Raw genomic sequence first — 12,151 nt, 5'->3', positions numbered from 1 at the left:
TTTCGGACACTAATGGAATTAAGGGACATGGGGATAGTGCAGAAAGGTGTAGTGAGACTGAAGATGAACCATGATCTTACTGAATGGAAGAGCAAGCTCAAGGGACCAAATGGCCAACTGCTGCTTCTATTTCTTATGTTTGTGTCCTTTACACCGAATTGACTCAGCAATTCAGCTTTTTTATTGTGTTCCTGGGATGTGAGTGTTGTTGGCAAGGTCAGAATTTGTTATCGATCCCTAATTACCCTTGAGAAGGTGGTGGTGAGCTGCCTTCTTAAACCGCTGCAGTCCATGTGGTGTAGGTACACCCACAGTGCTGTTAGGGAGGGAGTTCCAGGATTTTGACCCAGTGACAGTGAAGGATCGGTTGATATATTTCCAAGTCAGGATGGTGTGTGGCTTGGAGGGGAACTTCCAGGTGGTGGTGTTCCCATGCATCCAGTGCCCTTGTCCTTCTAGGTGGTAGAGGTTGTGGATTTGGAAGGTGCTGGCGAAGGAGCCTTGGTGAGCCTTGCTTTTTGTAGACAGGACACACCAGGGCAATTTTCCATATGGCTGAGTAGATGCTATTGTTGTAGCTGTACTGGAACAGCTTGGCTCGCTCTGAAGCACCAAGTCTTCAGTCCTACAGCCGAGATGTTATCAGGGCCCATAGCCTTTGCAGTATCCAGTGTCTTCTGTTGTTTCTTGATATCATGTGGTGTAAATTGAATTGGCTGGAGATTGGCATCTGTGATGCTGGGGACTTGCAGAGGAGGCTCATCAATCAAACCAACTCCTCTCCATGTTGTCTCAAACTCAAGAGTTGTTCACTCTCAGCTCACTCAGTCAGGAGTTATGAACTTAATGCTGCAGAAAGAAATCAATGTAAGAACCTGTCACAGTGGAAGTGTAAGAGGAGAATGGCACTCTACTGCAAGGCAGTGGTCAGGCCCCAGTGTTTTATTGTGACAGTCACAAACTCCAGAAATAAATGATGTTTTATTTGACCCTGCCTCTTGATACTAATGTTTTATTTATTCTCTTGCCCCATTGTATTGCACAGCCTTCCAGCATTTAATCATAGAGTCTTACAGCTTGGTAGAATGCCATTCAGCCCATTGTGCCTGTGCTATCCAATTAGCCTCACCCACACTGTTTGTTCCTTACAGCCCCTATAATTTTTTACAGTGAAATGCGAGCGTATCTGTCAGAGGAGTGGATTTTCCAGCTTTGTGTTTCCGGCTGTTGCACTTGCTCAATGGGAATGAATAGTAAAGTTTGACCCTGTTAATCCCGGACCCCAATCCCAGGGCAAATTTCCATTGTGCAAAGCACTACATTGGGCAAAGTAAAGCATTAAAACTGCCTCTCACTGTCTCTTTGGCTCCTGTAGTTTCCAATTTGCAGGCACATCCAAATTCTTTACTTTATTTTTGACCTGGATGGATGACCTCAATGCCGTTGGCTGTAATTAAATCCGTCAAACCAGGTTGTTCCTTGTGTGTGAGATTTAACATTTCGTTCATGGCCCTTTTAAATGTTCCAGTTCTACATTTTTTTTCTTTATTCTTTCATGGGATGTGGGTGTTGCTGTCACTGGCAAGGCCAACATTTGTTGCCCATCTGGGGGGCTCACTCGGCCATTTCAGAGGGGCAGTTAAGAGTCATCCACTTTAATGTGGGTCTGGAGTCACATGTAGGCCAGACCAGGTAAGCATGGCAGATTTCCTTCCCCAAAGGATGTTAGTCAATCAGATGGGTTTTTATGACAATCGATAATAGTTTCATGGTCACCATTACTGAAACTAGCTTTATACTCCAGATTTATTAATTGAATTTAAATTCCATCAGCTGTTGTGGTGGGATTTGAACCCACATTCCCAGGACACGTGCCTGGGCCTCTGGATTACTAATCCAGTGACATTACCAATTCGCTGCTGATGACATGAAAGTTGCTAATGTTACACACAAGGTCCGAGAGTGATGGAGTCACTAGGCAGAGCCTTTCGTTTTCATTGTTGGTTCCGACATGTCCAGAGGTGCACCTCAGCTGTATATTTTGCAGTTTTGCTTGCATTATGCTAGTGTTATATTGGTTTGCCTGCCTGATTGAGTAAATCATGGAGCAGCAAAGCCCCTTGTGTTTGTATGAAGCTTTGGGCCCTCTGTTTATTACTTCAAGTAACTTCTGTATTGCGATGGTATTTTTACAGATTCCCCATTCAGAGCATGTCATGGGATGGACTGCATGCTCCCCATTCTGCACTGGCTCTAAAAACTAATTCTGTCTTTATTTTCTTTTCCCCATTTGATTGTTTGACCACACTGTCTATTGTCTTATTTAACAAACTACTTGTAGATCTCCCTTCAGAATAAAAGTGTTGGAGAAGCTCAGAAGGAAAGCCTTGAGATTTCATCACTGAAACTTCATTATAAAAAACTTTTCAGTATTCCCGAGCTAGCCGAGGAATGTGGAGAAAATGCAGGAACACAGCCACCCAAAACAGTAGAAGGCAACCCAAACTCGGCTGGTAGAGAAAAGGTAGAGGTGCAATCAAAAATGGAGAAAAGATTACAGAGTAATAGAACGTGCAAACCCTACTTGCAACACAACAGACAGCAATCATTGCCCTTAACATCAAAGAGACAATCTCAGGAGCCGAACTCATCTCCAAAGGCTGCCTCCAGTATGGATGAATACTTGTGGGAAGATAGGGTTAGCAGACAAAGTAGAGAGGCCACGAGGAGCCCAGACAGTGCATTAGACTGTGCAAGCGGGGAAGAGGTTGCACAATCTTTGAGTAACAGACAGAGCTGTGTAAATCCAAGACTTTCGACAACAGGACGGGACAATGATTCGGGAACTGCTGGCAGCCCAGGCAGATGTGCTCCCCTGCAGACGAGGGGACGCAAAAGACCTTTGCAAAGGCAAGTTGGCGTTGAAGAGGATTTCTTCAGTGTGGAAGCTTCCAACGGGAGGTCCGTATCAGTCTCAGATGTTGCCAGTAGGGACACACCAAAATACAGAGCTGAGAAGAATGTGACAAACAACAATAATGGAAGGGACATTCTCTCCAGAGAAGAGAAGCAGGTTGCCCGGACAACTAAATTAAAAACAAGTAACTCTAGTGTGCCAAATGCAGTTACAATATGTGTCCACAGGGACAAGGAAAGATTACTGGTGTGTGGAATAAACATCCCTCCTGCCATCTGCCTGCCAATCAGTCTTTTAATTATTCCTATTTTACTTTTCTCTGCTTATTTATTTCCTTTTTTTCAGTACATTTCATGATTTATTTCTGCTCTGCTTGGCTTGGTCAGCACTCAGTGCCCAAAAACATCATTGTGAATATCTTCATTTGCTTGCAAAGAGCCCGAATCCTCACAGGGTCTGTTTGTGCCCATTGCTGCCACTGTTAATTTGACCAGTTGCTTTTCTGTAGACTAGAGTTTACCCCAGTAGACCTGTTTTGTTTTTAGTTTCATTGCAGTAAAATGAAAATGTAACCGATTCCTGATGTCACAACTTACCTCCCTCCGCCTGGATTTCTCTCTCCAGATTTTAGGTAATCCCTCGGGAGCCGGGCGTATGTCGGACAGAATGGATCATTTGGCCCGAAGGGCATCCCATGGTAGCACTGTACAGAGAGGGAGGCCCATGACCGTGCCATCGATTGGTAAGTTGAATCAGACAGCACAGAAGGAGGCCATTCAGCCCATCTACCTGTGCCGGCTCTTTGGAAGATCTATCCAATTAGTCTCACTCAGAATCACATAATGCAGAAGAGGCCCTTCAGCCCATCGAGTCTGCACTGACACGTGAGGAACACCTGCCCTTTCTCCATAGTCCTGCAATGTTTCCACTTAAAGCATTTATCCAATTCCCTTTTGAAAGTTCAGATTGAATCTGCTTCCACCGCCCTTTCAGGCAGTGCGTTCCAGATCACAAAAGTACATTCATTTCCCTCATCCAAGTCATTAATAACAATACATATTAATGACTTGAATGAGGGAAATGAATATACTATGGCCAAGTTTGTGGATGACATAAAAATAGGTGGGAAGACAAGTGGTGAGGATGACACAAAAAGTCTACAGAGGGATATAGACAGGTTAAGTGAGTGGGCAAAAACATGGCAGATGGAACATAATGTGGGAAAATGTGAGGTTATGCACTTGGCCAGGAAGATTAGAGGAGCTGAATGTTATTTAAATGGAGAAAGACTGCAGAAAGCTGCAGCACAGAGGATTGGGAGTCTTCATGCATGAATTCCAAAAAGCTAACATACAAATATAAAAACAAAAAACTACTGCGGATGCTGGAAATCCAAAACAAAAACAGAATTACCTGGATAAACTCAGCAGGTCTGGCAGCATTGGCGGAGAAGAAAAGAGTTGACGTTTCGAGTCCTCATGACCCTTCAGTTCTGCTTCAGCAGAACTGAAGGGTCATGAGGACTCGAAACGTCAACTCTTTTCTTCTCCGCCGATGCTGCCAGACCTGCTGAGTTTTTCCAGGTAATTCTGTTTTTGTTTAAGCTAACATACAAGTTCAGCAGGTAATAGGGAAGGCAAATGGAATGTTGGCCTTTATTTCAAGGGGAATGGAGTATAAAAATAGGTAAGTTTTGCTAAAGCTGTACAAGGCACGAGTTAGACCACACCTAGAATACTGTGGACAGTTTTGGTCCCCTTATCTAAGGAAAGATATACTGGCATTGGAGACAGTCCAGAGAAGGTTCACTAGGTTGATCCCGGGGATGGAAATATTTTCTTTTGAGGAGAGGTTGAGTAGGTTGGGCCTGTACTCATTGGAGTTTAGAAGAATGAGAGACAACCTTATTGAAACATATAAGATTCTTAGGGGGCTTGACAGGGTAGATGCTGAGAGGTTGTTTCCCCTTGTGGAAGAGTCTAGGACCAGAGAGCATAATCTTAGAGTAAGGGGGCGCCCATTTAAAATGGAGATGAGGAGGAATTTCTTCTCTCAGAGGGTAGTTAATCTTTGGAATTCTTTACCGCAGAGGGCTGTAGAGACTGGGTCGTTAAGTATATTCAAGGCTGAGATAGATTTTTAATCAGTAAAGAAATCAAGGGTTATGAGGAAAAGGCAGGAAAGTGGAGTTGAGGATTATCAGATCAGCCATGAGCTCATTGAATGGCGGAGCAGACTCGATGGGCTGAATGGCCTACTCCTGTTCCTACATCTTATGACCTTAACAACTCACTGTTAACCAATGACTTAGCTGATGGGTCAGAAAGGCACATATCCAAATTTGCTGATGACACAAAAGCAGCATTTTAAGCAGCGTAGATGAAAGTATAAAATTACAAAGAGATATTGATAGCTCAAGTGAATGGAAAAACTGGCAAATGGATTTCATTGTACTGAAAGGCTAGTGACAGTGGAGGTCCAAAGGGGGCTGGGGGTGGGAGGAAGGGGGTCGAGGTACATAAATCATTAAAATGTCCTGAACAGGTACAGAAAATAATCAAAAAGGCGAGTGGAATGTTGGTCTTTCTATCTCGAGGATTAGAATATGAGGGGGTAGACATCATGCTTCAGCTACACAAAGCCCTGGAGAAACTGTGCGCAGTTCTGGGCACCACACCTTAGAAAGGATATATTGGCCTTGGAGGGAGCACAGTGTAAATTTACCAGAATGATCCCTGGCACCAAGAGTTAAATTACGAGAGAGAGATTACACAAACTAGAGTCATATTCTCTTGAATTAAGGCTAAGGGGTGATTTGATCAATGTTTACAAGGTATTAATGGGAACAGATAGGAATGATTTCCATTGGTTGATGAGTTTAGGACTAAGGGATAGAATCTAAAATTTTGAGTTAGACCTTTCAGGAGTGAAATTAGGAAACATTTCTCACACAAAGGGTGGGAGAAGTTTGGAACTCTAATCCACAAGTGATAATCGATGTGAAGTCAATTGTTAATTTTAAAACTGAGATTAACGAAAGGTATGGGGAGGCGGTGGTGTAGTGGTACTGTCACTGAGCTAGTAATCCAGCGGCCCAGCCTAATGCCCTAGGGCTGTGGATTCACAGCACCTGGTGGAATTTAAATTCAATGAATAAATCAGGAATATAAAGCTAGTCTCAGTAATGGTGACCGTAAAACTATCGTCGATTGTTGTAAAAAACCCATCTGGTTCACCGATGTCCTTTAGGGAAGGAAATTTGCTGTCCCTACATATGACTCCAGACCCACTGCAATGTGGTTGTCTCTAAACTGCCCTCTGAGATGGATCAGTTAGGGACAGGCAGCAAATGCTGCCCTTGCCAATAATGCCCACGTCCCATGAAAGACTGAATAAAAGGGATAATGGGATTACGGTGGGTAAATGGAGTTGGTTAAAGATACCTTTGAACGGAATAACAGGCTTGAGAGGCTAAATGGCTTTGTTATGTTCGATGTGTGAAAGAAATTCCTCTTCTTCCTCCTGCCAGCAGAAACAGTTTCTCCTTATTTACCCTGTTATAAAATGTTATTTATTGTCTCTTTTCGAATAAGCACAGGGGGAACCTTCCCGTGCGACTGTAAAGTTATTTTATGTAAAGTTAAATTTAGTAAATTCACCCAACAAAATATCACACTTTGGGGGTTACTGACCTGTCTCAGTTTACATTCTGCACTGAGGAAACGGAAACTCCTCAAGAACAAAACGACACAGAAGCCGCGCTGAAAATTAAAAGCAGCTACAGGGTATTTTTGTTTATATTTGTTCACAGGATGTGGGTGTCGCTGGCTGGGTCCAGCATTTATTGCCCAGTTGCCCTTGAGAAGATGATGGTGAGCTGCCTTCTTGAACCGTTGCAGCCCATGTGGTGAAATCTCTGGACAGTGACAGGGGGATGAGTAAAGTTACTGGGCATGAGAATATAGACGGAGTGAAGGGCTGTGTTTTAATACAGGTTACCTTGACTTTGTAACATGACATCTCCTGTTCTATCCTCATGTAGAAATCACAGTGGACAGTAACAGTGAGGGAGGTCGCTCCCGTTCAGGGAGTGAAGGTAATATCTCTCCAACGAGGGAAGATGTTTATTATCGTAACATTGCTGGGCGAAGGAAATGGCCCCTCCAACGCAGCGTGACATCCGAGAATCGATACGGTAATCACTCCCCTTAACTTCTCCGATTCAGTGTAACAGAGTGCGTTATATACAGATCAATGTAACCAGCTGAGCAACACAGAAGACAGCAGCTAACCCACAATCTCCCAGTCCTCCTCACTTCATCTCTAGCATCACACCAGTCATAGGAAAAGAAATCCTGGGCTCTTTCATGAAAATAAGACACCAAGTTGTAAAAAAGTTGAAGTTTTAAAGCTTTAAATAGTCACTGAGTCAGAGCTGAATTCCTGTGACTCGCGTTTGCTGTTCACCTGGGATGTGCTTGGTCAGGAGCAGTGCGAGAGTGACTGTGCACACTGTCACTTTAAACCTTCAGCAGTACAACGAACACAAGGATTTCTATAGCACCTTTCACAACCTCAGCCCATCCCAAAGCGTTTTACATCCAATGAAACACTTTTGAACTGCGGATACTGGGCTGTCATATAAAAGCAAAATACTGCAGATGCGGGAAATCTAAAACAAAAACAGAAATTGCTGGAAATACTGATCAGGTCTGGCAGCAACTGTAGAGAGAGAAACAGAGTTAACGTTTCAGGTCGCTGACCTTTCATCAGAACAGGTTATCATATTGGAAATGTGGGAGTCAATCTGTGTATAGCGATCTCCCACAAACAGCAATGAGACAAATCAGATCTCAGGGTGCCCTGGTATATGACAGACACAGGCCAGTTAGACAGACTTGCTCCGAGGCAGAGTGAGACATTGGCCTTTAATTTATACTGTGGAGCAATGTGTACCACTCCTTGGCGATCGTTACAATTCTTATGCTCACACTAACAGTGAGCAGGATTGCGTAGGAGATGAGGGAGCCTGGAGGCTGCTTTTTCTGGCCACCTGTTCCTTTCCAAACAAGCCTAGAATTTTTTTTAAATGTCCAGGAGATATTAATTTCCCCATTTAACTGTCAAAAGGTATCACCAGTGACTCAGTGCGCAGCACTCTCAGTTCTGAGTGAAAAGATGTTGGTTCAAGCTACATTCTGGAAACTTCATCACAAAATCCAACTGTGATATTCGCAGTGTCAGTACTGAGGGAGTGCTGCACTGTCGGAGGGTCAGTACTGAGGGAGTGCTGCACTGTCGGAGGGTCAGTACTGAGGGAGTGCTGCACTGTCGGAGGGTCAGTACTGAGGGAGTGCTGCACTGTCGGAGGGTCAGTACTGAGGGAGTGCCGCACTGTCGGAGGGTCAGTACTGAGGGAGTGCCGCACTGTCGGAGGGTCAGTACTGAGGGAGTGCCGCACTGTCGGAGGGTCAGTACTGAGGGAGTGCTGCACTGTCAGAGGGTCAGTACTGAGGGAGTGCTGCACTGTCAGAGGGTCAGTACTGAGGGAGTGCTGCACTGTCAGAGGGTCAGTACTGAGGGAGTGCTGCACTGTCAGAGGGTCAGTACTGAGGGAGTGCTGCACTGTCGGAGGGTCAGTACTGAGGGAGTGCTGCACTGTCAGAGGGTCAGTACTGAGGGAGTGCTGCACTGTCAGAGGGTCAGTACTGAGGGAGTGCTGCACTGTCAGAGGGTCAGTACTGAGGGAGTGCTGCACTGTCAGAGGGTCAGTACTGAGGGAGTGCTGCACTGTCAGAGGGTCAGTATTGAGGGAGTGTTGCACTGTCAGAGGGTCAGTACTGAGGGAGTGCCGCACTGTCAGAGGGTCAGTACTGAGGGAGTGCCGCACTGTCAGAGGGTCAGTACTGAGGGAGTGCCGCACTGTCGGAGCGTCAGTACTGAGGGAGTGCCGCACTGTCGGAGGGTCAGTACTGAGGGAGTGCCGCACTGTCGGAGGGTCAGTACTGAGGGAGTGCCGCACTGTCGGAGGGTCAGTACTGAGGGAGTGCCGCACTGTCAGAGGGTCAGTACTGAGGGAGTGCTGCACTGTCAGAGGGTCAGTGCTGAGGGAGTGCTGCACTGTCAGAGGGTCAGTACTGAGGGAGTGCTGCACTGTCAGAGGGTCAGTACTGAGGGAGTGCTGCACTGTCAGAGGGTCAGTACTGAGGGAGTGCTGCACTGTCAGAGGGTCAGTACTGAGGGAGTGCTGCACTGTCAGAGGGTCAGTACTGAGGGAGTGCTGCACTGTCAGAGGGTCAGTACTGAGGGAGTGCTGCACTGTCAGAGGGTCAGTACTGAGGGAGTGCTGCACTGTCAGAGGGTCAGTACTGAGCGAGTGCTGCACTGTCAAGTATCATCTTTCCGATGAGAATTTAAACTGAGGCACTATCTGCCCTCTTAGGTGGATGTGGAAGCTCACTCAGCACTATTTCGAAGAAGAGCGGATTATTTGTCACCTGTCACCAATATTTACCCGTCAACCAACATCACTAAAACAGATATTGGTTGTTGGCACTTCACTGTTTGCGGGGAACTTGCTGCTTTTCCGACATTACAGCAGCTTCTATACTTTTAACAATTGCTTCACTGGCTATCAAGTGCTTTGGGATGCCCTGTGGTCATGAACGGCGCTATATAAATGCAAATGTGTTCTTGTATTTAAAAACTGCCACATTTGAAAGGAAGCAGGTCCATTTCCAGTCTGTCTCTGACTGTTTCAGCAGCGTTACAAACAGTGCACCCTGACTGGGTAACTCAGTGTATCAACTATCTGGTCTTGCAGGCAGATACCGTGGGAGAGGGCGGCTGTCTCCGGAATCGGAGCCTGATGTGTGCAGCGAGGACCTCCCACCGAGAGTGTTTGTGGCTCTTTTTGATTATGACCCTTTATCAATGTCACCCAATCCTGATGCTGCAGAGGAAGAGCTTCCGTTCAAGGAGGGACAAATAATTAAGGTAACGAGAAAGCAAAGGCACTGCAGCCGCTGAAAATCTGAAATAAAAACAGAAAATGCTGGAAATACTCAGCTGGTCTGGCAGCATCCGTGTGGAGAGAGAAACAGAGTTAACCTTTCTGGTCAATGACCTTTCATCACCATGATGAATCAATAACTCCATTACCATTGTCTCATATGAATGCCTAGATGGGAAAATGCAAACTCAATGGATTTTGATCTCTTAGGGAATCAAGGGATATGGGGAGTGAGTGCGAAAGTGGTGTTGGAACCCAAGATCAGCCATGATGATATTGAATGGCGGAGCAGGCTCATATGGTCTACTCCTGCCCCCGTTTCTTATGTTTTTATGTGTTTTTTTTTTAAACTAGCAATTCCTGTGTTGCTTTGCACGATGCACTGTGTCAGCGTATCTGGTTAACAGTACAGTTATAAAATCACTGTCACTCCTGCCATTGACTGAAGGCATCAGGAAGAGTTGGATGTGGACACCCAGCCCACACTGTGTGTGCAAACTGTGATCTCTCTTTCTGGCTGGTGTCAGGAGTTCAGAATATGGAATCTCTGCCAAGTTTGTTTTGCACTCCATCTATTTGCTGCAAGTTACTTCACTTGGGCGCCTGGAGCTGTGAAAATGAATTAATTCCATTTATGTTCAGTCTTGGTGAAGGGATTTCCCATGTAGCTGATTATCTCAGCTGGTAACTAATTCAAGGAACATAGATTCAAGTCCTACATTGGGTAATGAGTTTTTTTCTTAAATATTTTCAAATTACTTTCTTTTATTGATTTTTTTAATTGAAAAATGTGCTTATACTAAATATTACAATCAATGCTCCTCTGGGTTCATTAGATGTTGGGAATCTCATTTCCTGATTATATATCTTCATCATTCACTGAATCATCAGAAGCATGTTTTACAAAGGAAACAGTTCATAAACAATACTTAGTCTAAATACAAGAACTTTCAGTTGACTGAACAGAGTTAAGAGTGGGTAACTTGACCTTTATTGTTACTCTCTGTCAAGCCAACTTTGTTTTAATGTAAGCGGCTGAAACTCACTGACAGAGACTGCAGACTGCGCATGTGCAGGAAGTATTAGTGTTACAGCAAAAATAAACACAGCCTTTGAAAATAGTTAGAAACCTTTTATAGTTTTACATAAGTTTGATACATTAGATTTGTTCGTTGTTGACTCTCTTATTTGGGCTGCTTTTTTATAGCTTTGTTTTACTTTAGCAATAATGCAGACCCTCGACATGTTATCACCTCCAAAATCCACCTCCATCTTTCCCCAAACTCACTCCAGTCAGCTTTGCTCTCTGTAATAGGACTGAAATGACACGAATGACATTCTATGTGACTAGGACCTGGCAAACTATCCCTCCTCATCCTGCCTCTAACCTGAGACCCAGTTGGGCACACCATCCTTTTCCAATGCCTCTCCCACCAACCCCCATTCCTTATTCAGTTCAGTGAGACTCCCCTCGCTTGGTTCTACTCTACCCTAATGTAGTGATCATTTTCCCGCCCTTAAGCAAGGGTCGATCCTTGACCACCTCCCCTTCCTCATCCCAGTTTTGTTCCCCCCACCCCCTCGGAGAGACATCATCTGAAGACAATGGGTTCAGTGTTCATGTGTAACCTCAACATCAGCTGAGATAGGTGGGCCATGGTATCTGAATGCCCGACTCCACATTATCCAAATAGGCGCTGAGCTCAGCGCTATCTCACACAGAGATAAAAGCAAAAAACTGCACACAAAATCTCACACAGCCCGTTCACACAGGGTCAAAGGAAACATTTCAAAGAAAATCTCAAAATCAGCCGTCCGCAAGGGAGAATCTTCTTCGGCACAAGGGATTGCGGGTGAGGATGCTGATATCACCTCCATCAACCCTCTCCACCTTCCCCCCCATGTCTCTGTGCTGTCAGACTGTCTGACATCTAACCTGGATCAGCTGCAGCTACCATCAATTAAACATTGGGAAAACTGCAAGAATCAGGTTCAGCCCAGACTCCAAACTCTGTGCTATAAGCTACTGCGGATGCTGGAAATCCAAAACAAAAACAGAATTACCTGGAAGGACTCAGCAGGTCTGGCAGCATCGGCGGAGAAGAAATCAGTTGACGTTTCGAGTCCTCACGACCCTTCTGGCAGCATCGGTGGAGAAGAAATCAGTTGACGTTTCGAGTCCTCACGACCCTAGGGTCGTGAGGACTCGAAACGTTAACTGA

At 45.1% G+C, this 12,151-nt stretch overlaps 1 protein-coding gene across 1 annotated transcript in view; it reads left to right on the top strand.

Moving 5' to 3' along the window:
• The window catches only part of rimbp2b (RIMS binding protein 2b), a 213,230-nt gene that overhangs the window by 186,930 nt on the left and 14,149 nt on the right, over nt 1-12,151 (top strand). The window contains exons 13-15 of the mRNA XM_078554672.1: nt 3,542-3,659; nt 6,960-7,112; nt 9,741-9,913. Coding sequence (XP_078410798.1) covers nt 3,542-3,659; nt 6,960-7,112; nt 9,741-9,913 — 444 coding nt within the window. The remainder of the gene's footprint in view (nt 1-3,541; nt 3,660-6,959; nt 7,113-9,740; nt 9,914-12,151) is intronic.

This window comes from Cetorhinus maximus, chromosome 12, assembly GCF_964194155.1.
Source record: "Cetorhinus maximus chromosome 12, sCetMax3.hap1.1, whole genome shotgun sequence".
In the NCBI taxonomy this organism is placed as follows: domain Eukaryota; kingdom Metazoa; phylum Chordata; class Chondrichthyes; order Lamniformes; family Cetorhinidae; genus Cetorhinus; species Cetorhinus maximus.
This window is presented reverse-complemented; position numbering and strand designations above follow the sequence as displayed.